Below are 19052 nucleotides of genomic sequence, written 5' to 3'. Positions count from 1 at the left end.
ACAAATTACAGGCTAACTGGGAAGGACCATATACCATCAGAGAAAGGCTTGACACAGTGACATATGTAATCACCACAGACCAATTAAACAAAAACAAAGTGGTTCATGTAAATATGTTAAAGCCTTACCATACCAGGGATGCAAAGGTGTTGCAAGTTACCTTATTCCCTGAGGGAAGTGGGCCTGAACTTCCAGATTTGGTACAGGAAAGCAAAGACAAAGGAGGGGTAGATCAAGTGGAATGGTCAGAGGAGGTGAAGGAGGAAGTAAAAGAAGAGATTCTGAGAGTTTTGAAAACCTATAGGAATCTCTTTAGCAACAAACCTGGCCGAACCAGTATAGTTATACATTCCATTGATACTGGAGATCATGCCCCAATCAGATCTGTTCCGTACCGTGTGAATGGGAAAGTTTTGAATGAGATCAAAAAGGAGGTGGAAGATATGCTGGAATTAGGAGTGATCAGGGAATCCATCAGTCCCTGGGCCTCAAGTATTGTCTTGGTTCTGAAAAAAGATGGAACGACAAGGTTTTGCATTGATTATTGGCTGATCAATAAAATTACTGTCCCAGATGCGTATCCTATGCCTAGGGTAGACGCTATGTTAGAGTTATTGGGGGCAGCAACCATTATCTCTACACTAGATCTTTGTAAAGGATTTTGGCAAATGGAACTAGACGAGCAATCCAGAGCCAAAACTGCCTTCAGTACACCAGATGGGTTATATGAGTTTGTGACCTTACCCATGGGACTAAGGAACTCACCAAGTTCATTTCAGAGGCTAATCAATACTGTGTTGCGAGGCATGTCAGATTTTGCAGTGGCCTATATCGATGATGTGGCCATTTTTAGCAAGTCGGTGCCTGAGCATGTCCAACACCTGACAACAGTATTGGAGGCCTTAAGAAAAGCAGGCCTCACAATAAAAGCTAAGAAATGCCAGTTTGGACTAAAGGAAGTAATCTATTTAGGACATAAGGTGGGGAGTGGGAAAATCACCCCCTTATGGAGCAAGGTGGAGGCAATACAAGCGTGGCCGATCCCCTTAACCAAAAAACAAGTAAGGGCATTTCTGGGTGTGGCTGGATTTTATAGGAAGTTTGTGAGAAATTTTGGGGAAATAGCAACCCCCTTGCATGAATTAACAAAGAAGAAGTGTTCTGAGCGTGTGGTATGGACGGATGAATGTCAGAAGGCTTTTGATCTACTGAAGCAAGCCTTGTGCCAAGGACCCATATTAATAGCACCAGACTATGAGCAACCATTCATCGTGGCTACAGATGCATCAGACCTCGCGCTGGGAGTCGTCTTGCTGCAGGAGAGAGAAGGCACCAGACATCCAGTGGCGTACCTGAGTCGCAAGCTGACGCCGAGGGAGAAAAACTATTAGTCGGTCCAGAAGGAGTGCCTAGCGGTCGTGTGGGGACTGAACAAGTTGCGCCCATACGTGTGGGGACGAAGATTCACAGTGACTACAGATCATCGGGCCTTATTATGGTTGCAGACTATGAAAAACCGTAACACTATGCTGCAGAGGTGGTCCTGGGCCCTACAGGACTATCAAGTGGACTTCCAGTTCATCAAAGGCAAGGACAATGTACTGGCCGATGGACTTTCCAGGCAAGTGGCTGGGACTGCAGTGACGTGACCAGACAGAGGAACAAAGAAAGACATTTTCCCCATAGAGACTTTTATTTGTTAACGCAACGTATAAATCCTGGAACAGGAATAATACTCTGCCGTTGTTTAAGGGGGGGGAAATGTGATGTTCCTATATATTAGTGTATATATGGTAAGTACTGGTTGTTTAGAGTATACATGGTAAGTAGTGAAAGAGGAGGGGGAGTGAATGGGCAATAGAATGCTTGATGATTGGCTGAATGTTTAAAATGGCTGACAGTATAAATGAAAGGATGACAGGTAAATCTGGGTGAATGTGAGGTGGTAAATTGTGGAATCTGGGGGGAGAAGAGAAAGAGTGGATTGCTTGGTGGGGTTTGAGAGAGTTGTTTGCCAGGAGAGCGTGAAGAAGGAGGGAGGTGGAGTTCGGATTAGTATTGAGTAAAACCATATGCTTATGTGCCTTAAGAAGAAATCTTGTTAATCTTGTTAGCTTTGTTATCTTTAATAAATACTTAATTTGGTTTACCAAAGGCCTGATCCTTGGCTGGGGTTTCACAGACCAGAAGGGAGGGTAAGGTAATGACCAAGGCTGAAGGGGAACTGTAACAAATGGTGGCAGCGGTGAAGAGAATAACAATACCAGTATTCAGAGTCTCTGGGAATACTAGTATTGGGACGTTACTGGTGGTTACCTAGCAGGGGGATCTGTTGAGATCTGTGCTAGAGCGGGGAGAGAAATCATAAGAGAGAGCGGTCCGGACTGGTGGAGTCCCTGGTGGTGCCTAGAGACAGGCAGTAACCACGAGCAGGTAGGAACCTGACAGGGAGAGCCAGAGAAGGAAGCATCACAGGGTAGTGTAACCCTAACCTGACCAGGATGAACACCAGCTTCCCACACCCAAGATCCATCCATCCACAATGCTTTTGCTTTGTTGGGACTCAGCTTCAGTTTAATTAGCCCTTATCCAATACCTTGTAGTGATGTGAAGAAGCATTTATTCAACATACCTGAAAATCTGAGGTCTAGGTCGGTGTGTTTTAGTACTACTTGACAGTCACACAAGAACTGAGGGCTCTAAATAGCCAGATGATGCAATACAATATTGTCTTTACTGAATTAGGAAGTGGAGGAGATCTGGCTTTTGAGCCTTCAAAAATACCCGGGCCAGCATGCATGCTTGTGTACGTGTACATATAGAGCCAGGTCACTTTCCTTTCCGTTTCAAGAGAGGGTGTTGAAAGGACCTGCAAAACCTTTACAGCTATGCTTCAGGAGAATTTATTTTTAAGTGTGCTTAACTTAAATAAATACAATAAACTTCACACATAATTTACACTAAGCAGGAGAAACTGCCTTCAGGTAAACCTCTCTTCCTACCATTCGAAGGTACTGCAAAGATGGCAACTCAGCTTATTTCTAAATCTCCATAAAGTGAATACAATTCCCACAGACTTCAAAAGAAAACTGAGCATGTATCTTGGGGGCAGTTCAGTGTATTTGAAATGTCATAATATAGCATGCCCATCATTGCAAATTAACAAGCCTTAAATCACATAAATTATACTTATCAATTTGTTCTACTTTTCAAAAACAACTGGGGAGGGGGAGAAATTCTGAAGGTAAATAAAACCACTCCAATACATAGATTAAATTTGAATGAAGCTCTGTTGGAAAGTTGAGGGAGGGGATTGGTTACTAAATCTTTTTTTTTCTTTTTTGGTGTTGAATCATTTTAAACCTGCCTTGGCTTGAACTGCTGGTAGATATCCAAAATGCTAGTGGCTACTTATTTTTGCTCACTACCTTTTGTTATGTCATGGGAAAATGCTACATTCAATTTTTTTTAAAAAATAGCAGCAACACTTTCAGTTACGGATTTGACTATCACGAATAAGAAGGGCAATTCTACTTTCTAAAGCACATTTACAACATGCCCATATCTTGGAGCGTACGGACATTACAATATTATTTTATACTCATTCAGAAAATGTAAGATCTTTAGAAAACTCTAGCCCTTTTTGTTGGAAACAATGAGGTGCTCAACTACAAGCAGCACCAGATCCATTCTGCAATATTTTTCCAAGGGCTTGCACGCAATACATAGATGCAAAAATCCAAATCCAGCTCAGCATTTTACTTGAGTCCCTTTCTCCTCACAGTAATCTCCCTATGGTTGGAGGAAAGCTACCTCCAAAACTCAGAGCAGCTTTAACAACACGTTCCAGAGCAGTGTGAGGTGGATTATTAGTGGGACAAAAAAAGTGAAAGCTCACTGGGAATAAAGACAGCTAAAAAGGCTCTATGAATCCAAGCCATAGTCAGGAACAATCACACGCAAGAAGTTTTAATTTATCTGTCAGCCTTAGTTGGATATCTTATTTATAGTTTGGGTATTTATAATAATAATAATAATAATAATAATAATAATAGCCACAGACAAAGAAGAAAAAGGATAGGAATGAGAAAATCAGGACACAACAAAATACAGAGTGGCATGTCTAACATGGAGCAATTGCCACATATATCAGCTAATCTTAACAAAAACAAATGATCATTTGCCATAGACAAATGAAGATCTGTGTTAATTCACAGAGGCAGGGCAGAGGGCAGAGGGCAGAGGGGTGGATCTGCCAAGGATTCATGCATGCTTTCACATACATATCAACATGCAACAAATATACATAAACATGCAAATGTACACACACACACAAACACTGTTAGTGGAGGAAAGATGGAAGTAAAGCCTCTATTTGCTCTCCTCCCCCCCATACATGCATGCACACCTCATATATAGCCACATATATAGTTGGTGGGGATGAGACAGAATGAGAGAAACTCTCATTGCCCTCCTTCAGCATCCACACACAGAGAATTCTGTCTATATTCTCCCTCCGTCAACTACTTCTGACCTTTACACGTACTGGAGAGAGTACATGTTGCTGGAGAGCCAGCAAGGAAGTATGGTTGTTGCTAACAACATGTGAAGAGGTGCTATGGGGAAAGGAAGTGCTGCCTGGTTCCCTAGGCCAAAGAATAGCCTCCTTAGTCCATCCATAGTCTTGCAAGATCGCAGTGATAGTGAAGGGGAGGTAGTTTGTAAAACATATTGCAAGCTCTCATATTGTAAGAATTGTATGAGATTGAAATGCCCACCTGCTTTATGGGAAGTCCATGGAAATTTGGAATTTGGAACTCATTGCTACAAAATAGCTTGTGATGTCTTCTCTTAAAGAGATTGACTTTAAAATTTTACAGAAAAAGACAGACATTTTGATATTTTATATAGTTTTTTTTTACCTATGCAGAGTGTACAGTGTGTTTTGTTTGTCTCTATAAGAACCAGGTGAGATAGACCACCATTTCCATTTCATAGAGAAACACCTGAGGTTGCTTTATTCATAACCTTTATAAACAGAAACTACTGGCACTCCTTTTTGCAACAAGCAATTGTATGAGACTGAAAACTCCAACTGCTTTTATATATTATATTAATTTATACACACACATGCTTACACACACAGAGTTGGAGTTTACTATCTCATACAATTCTTTGTTGCAAAAAGGAGTGCCATTAGGGTTGGACATGAAAGGCAGTCTGTGTGCAGTGTTAGCCTGGAGCTATGATTACAACATAACCCATCTTGGAAGAATCAGTATTATGAGAATGCCAGAGACTGATTTCTTCAAATAAGGTTTCCCATCCTCAAGCTACAAGATACAGTACAGCTTAAAGAAACAGCAGCTGGCCATGACTGTTGTGGTCCTTTGCATATGATAGCTATAAGAACATGTAGGAAAGGGGGGGGGGAACAGCTCACAAATGTGGAATACCTACACAGGCCACATGCAGGCAACTTATTTCCATACTGAAAATGTATAAAAATCAATATGAACCAGTTATACTAAAATATTTAAAGTAATAACCTGTATTAAAATTTGTACAAGCAGAGTATGAGTTAAATTAAAATTGTCAGGCAAAAAGAAAAGGGGATATACAGGAAAGTAATTTTGTAAAATCTTTGAGAAATTGTGATTACATATTAGGAAAAGCTTCCTACTAATAGAATGCACTGTTCAGAAAGGCCATACAGCCATACCACTGTATGTGCCATAAAATATCAGAAACTTTAAAAACATTTTGTAAACTTACAACATAACTTACCGAGGCAGCTCTTCTGCAGTTAATATCACGGTCAAATATAGCAGTTATAACCAGGGCACTAAAGACAGAAAAAAGGAAAATATTTTTTTAAATTGACAAGTGTCAGAATTTTAAGGTATTTTTTATATTTAAGCTATTGTGGAGCCATGAGTTCGATATTGTGGGCCTAATTATGTGGATTTCTCTTCCAGCTGAGATCAGACAGGCCCCCTCCCTGTTGAACATCCAGCATTTGGTGAAGACCTTTTTATTCAGCAAGCATTATAACTAAGTTTTCCTTTTTTATAGTTAACTGATTTTGTAACATTATTGTACACTGCTTAGAGATCATAACATTAAGCATTATATAGATATATCTGCAGAAAAGAGGCCCCTATAAATCCATGGAAGAATAAAAGAGAATTATTTGTCTAGTAGGTCATGTATTTTTTCTGCACTTTGGCAACATCACCAGTATTTGACTGAGATATGTCTGGAAATATGAATCTCAATAATTGGTTTAAGGCACACTATAGCAGCAATGAAGGAACAGGCCACAATTTGAAGCCATTGTTCTACTGCTTCAAGCATCAGATGAATATGTGTATTTTATCCAAAGCACACCATTTCTACTGATATAATAATTGGCAATGTATTTTTCAGCTGTTCGTACAAATGAACAGGATCTTAAGAGTGTTCATTCTATGGTTCTGTGCATTATTTATTAACCATGTGGGCAAACATGATTATACACCCTCTGGACGGCCCTTTGTATCTATGGGAGGAAATAGTGACAGATGACAAGACCAGAGGCAACCTGGTCTGAGAGTTCATTGCTTTAATTGTTGTAAACTGCCCAGAGAGCTTCGGCTATGGGATAGTATACAAATGTAAATAATAATAATAATAATAATAATAATAATAATAATAATAATAATTGCTTGGCCAAGTCATCCAATTAGGACAGGGGCCAATCTTGGCCAGCCAGAGGGTCCAGTTTGGCCCACGAGGCCATTGTCCCCAGCAGATGGGTGGAAGGACATTGGCTGAGGACACCTGTTCCAGCAGAGAACAGGCTCACACAGTGAAGGCAGCAAGATGAAAGGGGGTTAAATCCTTCTCAGCAGCCCAGTGTTCCCCCTCCCAATTTTTGGATGCTGAAACAGGCGTGGGATGCTGCCTGAAAGCCCTTTGCAAAAGTACTGCTCTTAGTCATTGGGGGATGAGTGTCTCTGCATCAGAGCTTGGAAGATTACTTTTAAAAAGTAATAAATTACAGTTACAATTACATGGCCCCAAAAAGTAGTAACTGCCATTACAATTACAAGTGCTCTGAAACTATGTATGTATGTATGTATGTATTGCACTTGTATACCACCCCATAGCCGAAGCTCTCTGGGCTGAAGAACTGATTATTTTTTCTTAAAAAGTAATCACTATAATTACATTTCAGTTACCCTAACCTCTTTCACCAGGGGATTCCCTGAATAAGTGACGGGTGCGGATCAGAGTCTCCTGCTAAAAGTTATGTTTTCCCCATCGTTTTAGGAGGGGATTCCATCCCCTGCTAAAGAGATAGAGAAAAACTTCCCATTCTGAGCACCCAACAAGTTGTCTGAAGGCCCAACGTTTGGACTGTCAGGCTTGCCCCACAATCAGCAGCATTGTGTGGGTCCACTGAGGGTTGAGATGTCCTTGTGCATGCGATCATTAATAAGGATGTGACCCATAGGGCCAAAAACATTCTCTACCCCTGCACAAGGACATCTCAGCCTTGGTGGACCCACATGATGCTGCTGATTGTGGGGCAGGCCTGACAGGATGAACCAAAGTAAATACTGTTTCTAGCCAGCCCTTGGTGCATCAGAAAAGGAGGCCCAGATCCAGAACAGAGTCAGTTTGAAGCTTGCCATCACCACCAACCCCTTAGGGCCTATTCTGGTTGTCAATTAACAGAACCAAGATGGAATTTTACAGGTTCTCTCAATAATGAGAGAGGAGACTAACTTTTTGCCTTCTTTATATCAAAGTCGTTGTGGAATTGCTAAGCAATACGTTACCTTGCTGTTGTCAATTAAGTCAGAACTGGCACTTGAGCATTAGGCAGCAACTATAATTAGGGACAAGAAGAGGTGGACTCTACAAAATCCATAGCAGTTACACCCAGAAGGCGCTGTGATACACAGATGAGCAAGTGCACCACCAGCTTGTGCATCCAGCATCTCATTAAGGTATCGCCTACTGTTTACTTTTACCATGGGAGTTCACATGGTACTCCACCAGGATTCCCCAATGTAATGAAACAGTCAAAGTGGGATTTCTTTCACAAACAAGGAATGAACCATGTTTTGGCGTATCTGGAGTTAACTGCATCTGATTTCTAACAGGTATAGCAAAGAATGGCTCACTCATTCAAAGGTAAGTAAGATATCTTTGTACTGTCCTAAAGCATACTAAACCATTTGTTATGACATTATACTTATTTTACATAACTTTTAAGAGACAAAAAAGGTATACTGAAACCTCTGAAATGAGGGTGATCAGTGAATGGTGCACATCTATTTACATCATATTACTGACAAATATTTTTCAAGCAAATCTAATTTTCATGGATATGGAAATAAATAAGAGAAAGCCGTCTCAAATCTTACTAAATCAAGTTTCTGTGACTCATAGTACTACAACTCTTTGACGGAACACAGTGGTCAAAGATCATGGGAACTAAGGTTGTGTAGCCCACCTGCCAGCCCTCAATTCGATTCAGGCCCCAATCTGGCACTTCACAGCACCCCCAATCTGACCTGGGACAATCCAACCCAAATTGGGGGCCTTGCACAGTCTGTAATTAGAATTTAAACATGCAGTTGGAAGCAGGGAGACACACACAGCAGCTACCTCAACTGACCAGGTCAAATCCTGGGTTGACCCAAATCAGTCCAATTTGGTTTGGGATCCAGGATTCGGCTGGAGATGTTGTGCAGCCCTAATGGGAACTTGGGTTCACACCAGTGAAGCTCAATATTGGGTGCCTAATGTGAGACAAATGTTCATCTGGCAAAAAGGAGCTTGTGCATACCCTATTAAAATTATTTCATTAAATTAGCTCAAAAGGTTATCTGTAGTATTCTGGATTGTATAACTCTGAATTAGATGTCACCACTACTGAACCTTTTCCAAACATAGGAAAGATCAGGTCACTTCCCACTGAGATCTGTCAAGCTGCATATCCTTTCACTAACGAAAGTTGATCTCACCTTTTCTATTTTTTCATCTTTAACCCCCTGTATGGTAGCTAAGACCTATCAAGTTTAACAGGCAGGGAGGGCAAGTGATGGGTGAGTTTCAAACCTTTTCCCCTACTTCCTCCACCCCTACTATTTGTTTCAGTCCTTTTCCCCTACTTCCTCCACCCCTACTCCTACAGCCGCCCTGGACTCGTGCTGGGAGGAAGGGTGGGATATAAATATAACAACAACAACAACAACAATACTATTCTGACAGAGTTCGAGGCAGAACTAGGTGTACTGTTCTAAACCAGGCTTTGCCCTATTGCACAAAAACAGTGCCTTCCTGAGAAGAAAGTGAGGAGCATTTCCACCTCCCCATTGAGAAGTGGTGTGTGAGTGTCCACTAGGTGCAGAACCTTGTCTGAGGTGGTGCAAGTCTTATGGTATCCGGGAGGATCACCTGACCCTAACACTGTGTACCTTCCAATGTCCAGGCAAACACCTGGCTTTTAAAAAAAGGCCTTTGAAATAGCTTTTTTTAAAAAAATACTGCTTTTCTGTGGCTGCAATAGAAGTTACTTTCCTTTTTATTCATTACTTCCATTTCTATTCTATGGACTCCGTTTGGAAGGAAGGGCAGGATATAGATTTATGGAAATAAATCAGTTTATTTGATTATTCTGTTTTGCTGCTATTAGTCTTTTAGGTTAGTGATTTGTAGTTTGAGATGTATAGTTTTAATAATTTATTATAAATAGCTTTGAATTCACTGAAGATAAACAAATAAAAAAGTGACAATTCTCCCCCAACATCCCTCCCAATCCAATTCCTGGTTTATTGTCATAAATGTATTGGCCTTGCTTCCAGCATAATGGATGGATTTCAGGTTTTGCATCCATCTTGACACTATTTCCAACTGCAGCACTACTTTCCCCAAAGGAATGAAAAATAAAAAATTGCTGATATGGGATAAGGTAAAGGGACACCGCTCCAGATGAAGAACAGATTTTGCCCTCTTTTAACTGTCCCAGATTTCAGCTCATATACATTGTTCCACGGAATTCAAACAACAACCACTGAGAACCAAAGTTTCTTTCTTCAGAGCCCAGCCCTTTGGATCTGTTTATTTGCTTAACCTCAGGTGTGATGAAATGTTGGAAACATATATAATTGTATAATTTTGTATAAAAAACTAATTCCTTTAGGAAAATAACAAAAACTCCGTACTAAATTAAAATGCTTCTTAAGCTGTAAACAATTGTTGTAAAAATGTCTTTTAAAACATTGTACAGATTTAACACCCAATCCTCTATGTTAGTGTTTTTTTTAAATCCCCTGCTTCTTTAAAAGAAAGTGTTTAACGGAAGTCCTAACAACAACCAACCATTCTCTCATCCAAAAATATTTGCACCACCAAGTGCTAAACTGGTCAGTAGCAGTAGCTATAATGACTATGAGGCATGCGAGGCACCATACATGCACATCATTTCCCCTAACAGTGAACCTGGGTGGTCAAGTGTCTGCCAGTTTGAAACTGAAACAGAGCCATCCCAAAATAAGACAAGGGTTTCTACATATCAGGGGCTCCCAGAGTAAAAAGCTTGTTTTGTTGTTATGTGCCTTCACGTCGATTATGACTTATGGCAACCCTATGAATCAATGACCTCCAAGAGCATCTGTCATGAACCACTTTGTTCAGATCTTGTAACTTTAGGTCTGTGGCTTCCTTTATGGAATCAATCCATCTCTTGTTTGGCCTTCCCCTTTTTCTACTCCCTTCTGTTTTTCCCAGCATTATGGTCTTTTCTAGTGAATCATGTCTTCTCATTATTTGTCCAAAGTATGATACCCTCAGTTTCATCATTTTAGCTTCTAACACCCAATTATTTGTCTTTTTCACAGTGCATGGTATATGCAAAGCTCTCCTCCAACACCGCATTTCAAATGAGCTGGGGAGGTTCTCTTACCCGCTTTTTTCACTGTCCAACTTTCACATCCATACATAGAGATCGGGAATACCATGGTCTGAATGATCCTGACGTTGGTGTTCAGTGATACATCTTTGCATTTGAGGAGCTTTTCTAGTTCTCTCATAGCCCTCACCAGTCCTAGTTTTCTTCTGATTTCTTGACTATTCTCTCCCCTTTGGTTAATGACTGCGCCAAGGTATTGATAATCCTTGACAAGTTCAATGTCCTCATTGTCAACTGTAAATTTACATAAATCTTCTGTTGTCATTACTTTAAGCCTTCTTGACATTCAGCTGTAGTCCTGCTTTTGTGCTTTCCTCTTTTGTACTTTAGGATGCACACCTTAACATGGTGAGGGCGTTTAAGAGTGTTGAAGAAGCTGAGAGCAAAACAATCAGGAGGCTAGACTCCCAGCAGGGGCACCCAAGGCGGAATGGTCAAAGCTGAGACACCAGACTAAGATGCGTCCAAACTCAGAGAAAGGCAATGGTAAACCACCTCTGAATACCTCTGAAAACCCTATGAAAAAGCTTGTAAATTAATATAAAAGACAAAACTTTTAACCCCTCAAATAAGGCTGTGAGTCTCCAGGGCCTACAGAATGTTGATGGCTTAGAGATATGAAAATATTTGTGTAACTCTTCTTATAATCTGAGAGGGAATTTCTACTGAATACCAAAAGACAAAAACTCTAGTCTTGTGGGAGTTGGGGTAAATACTGCTTCCCAATAACAACTAAGCTAAAGTCCTAGATTTCTCTTTGTTTTTTATTGTCAGCATCCACATCTACTCTGGAGATATAAATGGGGGGAGGTGTCTAACATTAACTAGAATGACAAGAGGTCTAGTAATTATATAGACACTATAGCCAGCATGGATTTTTCACATTCCACAATGTCAAATTGAAAATACTACCCACATGCCATTCGGATGCCTCTCATAAGCTTGTCAAAACAAAACCTTACAAAACTTAAAGTCCTGAACTCAGAAACGCTTGCTTAACAACACTCTAAATTTTCATGGTGATACACAAAACTCTCAGAGACAATCAAGAGTTCAAAGTGTAAAAAGAGGGGGGGAACAGACCCTTTTTGGACTCTTCTGTCAGTGTTCTCATAAGCTGTTGAAATTAATTAAAAATCAGCCATGCTCACAGAGTACCTGTAATCCTATTACCGACCTTGCCGCATACTCTGACCTTCATCTTCTGCAGTTTAAAAGTTTAAAAAATGTCTGGCAGATTTTTAATTAATTTAAGAAATGTAGCATTGGAGTCAATGATAAGGCCAGGCATTCTCAGTAAGCATGTGAGTATTCTGTCAGTATTCCAAAAGCCAGACTCACAGCTGCTGGGCTTGACTAATCAGGGGGCCACACCCACACCAGACCTTTATTTCACTGTAGAATCCTGGGAAGTGTCATTTGTGAAGGGTACTGAGAGGAGACTCGTATTCCTCTGACAGAGCTCCAGTGGCCACAGTGGTTTAACAGTCAGCCGCTCTGATTGAAGGTCTGTGAGGGGAACAGGGCATCTAATAACAACTCTCAGCACCCTTCACTAACTACACTTCCCAGGATTCTTTGAGGGGAGCCATGACTGTGTACTATGAAATAAAGGTCTGGTGTGCATGTTGCCAGGGACACCTTTGGTTTAAATTTTGGTGACACTATATGTGCCTGCTGTAGAATAAAATGTGGGGAAAATCCTGAAGAAGAATGATACTGTTCACAAAGTTTTCCTTTTGGAAAGGGGCTTTCACACTTCCAGTGCACACCCACCCAATCTCCTCCTCTTCATCCTCCCTGCCCCTCGCCCAGGTCAGTTTCACCTATACAGAATTGGAAGGATGGTGTCAGGAAGGCTAAAGCTGAGAATGAGCTGAGGTTAGCGAGGGATGCTAAAAGAAACAAAAAAGCTTTCTTCAGGTATGTCCATAGTAAAAGACAGAGAAAAGAAATGGTGGCACAGCTACTCAATGAGGATGGCAAAATGATAACAGATGAAAAAGAAAAGGCAGAAGTGCCCAATTCCTACTTTGGCTCAGTCTTCTCCCAAAAAAGGGTCTATGACCCTCCCGGGAAAATGAAGCAGAAGGGGCAGGATTGCAGCTGGAGCTTGACAAACGGTCAAGGAATACCTAATCACTTTGAACAAGTTCACATCAGCAGGGACCAATAAACTGCATCCTAGAGTATTGCAGGAACTAGCTGAAGAACTCTCAGAACCACGTATTATCTTTGCGAAATCGTGGGGGACTGGTAAAGTGCCGGATGACTGGAGGAGAGCTAATATTGTTTCTATCTTCAAAAAGGGCAAAAAGGAGGAACCAGGGAACTACAGACCAGTCAGCCTAACATCAATCCCTGGAAAAACTCTGAAGCAGATTATAAAGCAGTCAATCTCTAATCACCTTGAAAACATTGCAGTGATTACTAGGAGCCAACACAGATTTATGAAGAACAAATCCTGCCAAACTAATCTTTTATCATTTTTTGATCTCATTTTTTGATCGGGTAACCTCCCTTGTAGACTGTGGGAATTCTGTGGACATAATATATCTCAACTTCAGCAAAGCTAAAGTGCGCCATAACATTCTGATTGGCAAACTAGTTAAATGTGGGTTGGATGGAACAACTATAATAATAATAATAATAATAATAATAATAATAATAATAATAATAATAATAATAATAATAATAATAATAATAAATTTTATTTGTTGGTCGCCTATCTGTCCAGGTTAGTGGACACTCTAGGCGACTTACAATAATAGAGAGCAGTACATAATACAAAATAAAATACAAGCAAACACAATCATAATCAATTTAAAACCAATTTCTATTTAAAACCTTATAAAATTAATCCTCCCCAATCCCATAGGCCCACCTGAATAGCCAGGTTTTTAAGGCTCGGCGAAAACCCATCAGGGAGGGAGCATGTCGGAGATCAAAAGGAAGGGAATTCCAGAGGGTGGGGGCCACAATCGAAAATGCCCTCTCTCTGGTCCGCACCAGCCTAGCTGTTTTAACCAGTGGGACCGAAAGAAGGTCTTGTGAGGCTGATCTTGTCAGGCGGCATAATTGGTGATTCTGTAGGCGCTCCTTCAGATAGACTGGGCCAAAACTGTATAGGGTTTTAAAGGTCAGCACCAACACCTTGAATTGGGCCCAGTAAACAACTGGTAACCAGTGAAGATCTATTAACACTGGCACGATATGGTCATGGCGACGGCTGTGCTTAATCAAGCGTGCCGCCGCATTCTGTACCAGCTGTAACTTCCGGACCGTGTTCAAGGGTAACCCCACATAGAGCGCATTACAGTAGTCTAAACGAGAGGAGACCAGGGCATGTATCACCCGTGGGAGCAGATGAACAGGAAGGTAGGGTCACAGCCTCCGTATCAGATGTAACTGATACCAAGCTGCCCGACTCACCGCCGAAACCTGAGCCTCCATGGACAGCCTGGAGTCAAGAATGACCCCGAGGCTGCGGACCTGGTCCTTCAGGGGTAATCTCACTCCATTAAGCATCAGGTCCGTAATACCCAGCCTTCCTCTGTCTATCAGGTGGATCCACAGTTGGCTCCAGAATCGTACTCAAAGAGTACTTATTAATGGTTCCTTCTCAAACTGGGTGGAAGTAACAAGTGGGGTACCACAGGGCTCGGTTCTGGGCCAGGTGCTCTTCAACTTTTTTATTAACAACTTCGATGAGGAGGTACAGGGCATGCTTATCAAATTTGCTACAAAATTGGGGAGCATAGCTAATGCCATGGAAGACAGAAACAAAGTTCAAAGGGACCTTGATAGGCTGGAGCTTTGGGCTGAAAACAACAGAATGAAATTCAACAGGGATAAATGCAAAGTTCTACGGAACACAATCGATCAGGCCTTTATTCTCCATCACTTGATAAGGAAAACAAAGAAAAAAATATGGCCGTCTTTATATATAGCATTTGTAAACTTCTCCGCGGCATTCGATACTGTGGACAGAGGACTCCTCTGGCAAAAACTCGCCCAATCGAATATTGATCGTAGATTGTTCTGGCTGATTAGGGCTTTATATCAATCAAATAACATTCAAGTGCGCCTAGGTAACAATGGAGCCCTATCATCTAAAATTCCAGTATCCAGGGGAGTTAAACAGGGGTGCCTTTTGGCATCCTTCTTGTTTAACTTCTTTATAAATGACTTAGTCGAGGCAGTATCTTCGTCTTCCTTTTTCCCCCCCTCAGTAGGTAATAAAAAGGTTCCCATCCTTTTATATGCGGACGACATGGCCATTTGTTCCTTGAATAAAATTGGGCTTAGACGTATGTTCCGCAAATTAGACGAATATTGCCGATTACATAAACTTAAGATCAACCATAATAAATCTAAAATTATGGTTTGCGGTAAATTTTCCAAAGTCAAGAACTCCTGGATATTAAATGGGGCCCCAATTGACCAGGTCGCATCATTTAAATATCTCGGAATCCACCTGTCCAACAGACTCTCTTGGGCAAAGCAAATAAAAGCCTTGACATTAACCAGAACACAAATCTTAGGCCTTGCCAGAAGGTTTTATTTTTCGCAAGGAGGTCAACTTGTACTTCCCATGATTAAAATTCTTAAATCCAAAATAATCCCAAAAATCCTTTATGGCTCAGAATTGTGGGGCCTCTCTGCCGGCTACCAAATTGAGTCTACTCAAAATGCGTTTATGAGAATAGTTTTAGGTTTACCATCGGGGACACCAGCAGCACACCTAAGAGCCGACATGGGATTACCATCGATTGCAGCTCGCATCGATTTGGCTAATCTAAGACTCTGGCAGAGAATCCTTAAAATGGAAGCAGCAGCTCTGGTCAAACAATGCTGGCTAGAACAAATGCACTCGGAGGGCTGGGCCTCAGAATGTCTGAAGTTACTTACAAAATACGATCTTCCTCAATCCAAAGTGCTTGATCTTAATAGAATAGCCCTTCGTAATTTAATCTTCGAGAATGATGATCAAGCACATATTATGATGGCTTCTTTTTCACGTTGGTACCCATGTTTTAAATTAAACCACTACTTGTCTAATTATCTTGACACTCTAGACAGACCTAAAATCAGAAGAGCCTTTACGGCTCTTCGATTTCAAGTTATGCCCACAGCCTTTCTTGAGGGCAGGTTCAAAGGCATCCCTCGGGCTCAACGCCAATGTTCTTACGGATGTTCTGCCATTGATGAGATTGATCATTACTTGCTCCATTGTCCTCTTTATGAACAACCTAGGCAAAAAATTTTAAAACCATTTTTAGAACCAATAGCATCTTACACAGATGAGGTTAAGGTCAATTTACTTTTATCGGACTACTCCAGATCAGTTTCCCTTGCGGTTGCAAATTTTGCGATAGCCGCACAAAAGCTGAGAGAGTGTTTTATCCATAGGTTAACAGATACAAGGATACCTTTTTTTTTTTTTAAAGTATAGTTTTGTATATTTTGTACGTATTTGTATATGTATATGTATTTGCAAAAGGCTTATGGCTAAGATGCAATAAAGTTGTTGTTGTTGTTGCAAAGTTCTACACTTAGGAAAGAGAAACCAAATGCACAGTTACAAGATAGGGGATACTTGGCTCAGCCATACAACATGTGAGAAGGATCTTGGAATTGTCATTGATCACAAGGCAACAGTGTGATGTGGGTGCAAAAAAAGGTAAACACTATATTAGGCTGCATTAACAGAAGTATAGTTTCCAAATCACATGAAGTATTAGTTCCCCTCTATTCAGCACTGGCTAGGCCTCATCTTGAATACTGCGTCCAGTTCTGGTCTCCACACTTTAAGAAGGATGCAGACAAACTGGAACAGGTTCAGAGGAGGGCAACAAGAATGATCAGGGGACTGGAAACCAAGCCCTATGAGGAGAGACTGAAAGAACTGGGCATGCTTAGCCTGGAGAAGACTGAGGGGAGATAGGATAGCACTCTTCAAGTACTTCAAAGGTTGTCACACAGAGGAAGGCCGGGATCTCTTCTCAATCATCCCAGAGTGCAGGACACGGAATAATGGGTTCAAGTTGCAGGAAGCCAGATTTCAACCAGACATCAGGACTTCCTAACTGTTAGAGCCATACAATGGAACCAATTACCTAGAGAGGTAGTGGGCTCTCCAACACTGGAGGCATTCAAGAGGCAGCTGGACAGCCATCTGTCAGGAATGCTTTGATTTGGATTCCTGCATTGAGCAGGGGGTTGGACTTGATGGCCTTATAGGACCCTTCCAACTCTACTATTCTATGATCCTAAGCAAGATTGCACAGGAGTAAATCCCACTGAACTCAAAAAGCATGCAAATGATCAAACCTGCCCTCCCCTCCTCCTGCTCCTTCCCTCCCCTCCTCCTGCCCCTTCCCTCCCCCTCCCCATGCCCCTTCCCTCCCCCTCCCCCATGCCCCTTCCCTCCCCCTCCCCCATGCCCTTCCAATCCCCTCCTTCCCCCTCCCCCATGGTCACTTCTACCTATCTTAAGCATGATTGAATGGGAGTAAATCCCATTGAACTCAATATGCCAGCAAATGATCAAACCTGCACTCAGCTCCTCCCCCCTCCCAACACCTCCATTTTGCCCCTTCCCTCCCCCTTCCGTCACCTCTCCCCCTTCCCTTGCAATCCCCCCTTCCCTCTCCCTCTCCCCCTCCTTCCCCTCCCCTCCCTTCCCCTTCCTCTTCCACCAGTTTTACCTATCCTAACCATTATTGCATGGGAATAGATCTCACTGAACTCAATAAGCATACCAATGATCAGACCTACTTTTCCCCTACTTCCCCTCTCCCCTTCTTCCCTCTCTGCCCACTCCATCCCTCCATCCATCCCTTCTCCTTCTCCTCCTCCTCCTCCCTCATGGTCAGTTTTACCTATCCTAAGCATGACTGCATGGAAATAAATCCCACTGAACTGAACAAGCATGCAAATGATTAAACTTGTCCTCCTGCCCTCCCCTCGCCTGCTCCCCTTCCCCCCTCCCCTCTGCCCTTCCTCCTCCTCCCCTCCCCATCCCCTGTGGTCAGTTTCATCTATCCTAAGCATGATTGCAGGGGAATTAATCCCACTGAACTGAATAAGCATGCAAATGATCAATCCCTTCTCAGCAAACTTGCACAGGATCCCAGTTCTTACTTCCTGGATTAAAAAGCAGAGAAATTCACTAACAGGAAAAGAAAACCCTTGCAGTTTAAGAACCGCAAGGGTTTTTTGCCTATTAGTGAATTAATTCTATGGTTAAGAGCAGCTGAGCAATGGAATGCTGAAGATATCAACTGAGGAGGTGGAAGGTGGAAGGGGTGAGGTACCCTGCTTGATCCCCTGACCGCTCATGTTATCCTGGAACAGAACAGTAGGGTCAGGGAGATCATGCTATGCAGCAATAAATGCTCAGGTTCAGTACTGGGAGCTACTTCCAATTTTAAGCTTGTTAGCACTATATATAATAGCAGAGGAGGTGGTTTTGGAAGGATAGGAAATAAAAAACGATATCCTACAAGGCTCCAGGCTGGCTGAAGCCCTGAAAAAGAGCACTCCTGTTGGGCACTAGTTGTGTTGCAGATTCCAACTTCTACATCAGTAATAAGAACAGGCATTAACAAACTCACATTCAGTTACAGCTAGTATTAACAACATTTCTAGTACTAACCCTTGAAAGGAAAGTTGTCTGTTTATCTCTGTTGGTAACCATGCATATTAACAGTTTGCCAAGTCAGAGCATAACTGCCCTCATTTGCTCTTGGAGACAGTCATAATTCTTTCTGTACCTTTTTGCTAATTTGGTTGTATAAGTGAGCCACTGGGGTGAGTAGCAATGTCAAAGACATGATAAACCTATGAGTAAGCAAATAAGTATGACTGTTGAAAGGCATCATTGAACTATTTTAAAAAAAACTTATTTATGCTACAATCCCCAGACACACAGTTGTGAAAAATGGAGTTAGAGAGTGCAAATGTTACCCAATATGTAACAGAAATTACTCTTAGAATGAACTAGTCAGACAAAACATTCTTCATGTAGAAATTATGCTTAGCATTTCATCAGAGCACAAGATGTAGCTCTGAGCAAAATTCA

The 19052-nt window shown here is 41.6% G+C and overlaps 1 protein-coding gene across 5 annotated transcripts in view; it reads right to left on the bottom strand.

Moving 5' to 3' along the window:
* The window catches only part of TBCD (tubulin folding cofactor D), a 213888-nt gene that overhangs the window by 103158 nt on the left and 91678 nt on the right, over window positions 1-19052 (bottom strand). For all 5 annotated transcript variants that reach the window (XM_061616465.1, XM_061616464.1, XM_061616466.1 and 2 more), the window contains exon 16: window positions 5788-5845. In XM_061616465.1, coding sequence (XP_061472449.1) covers window positions 5788-5845 — 58 coding nt within the window. The remainder of the gene's footprint in view (window positions 1-5787; window positions 5846-19052) is intronic.

This window comes from Rhineura floridana, chromosome 3 (genome assembly GCF_030035675.1).
Source record: "Rhineura floridana isolate rRhiFlo1 chromosome 3, rRhiFlo1.hap2, whole genome shotgun sequence".
NCBI classification, from domain to species: domain Eukaryota; kingdom Metazoa; phylum Chordata; class Lepidosauria; order Squamata; family Rhineuridae; genus Rhineura; species Rhineura floridana.
The sequence above is the reverse complement of the archived record's forward strand: the minus strand, read 5'-3'. Positions and strand labels throughout refer to the sequence as shown.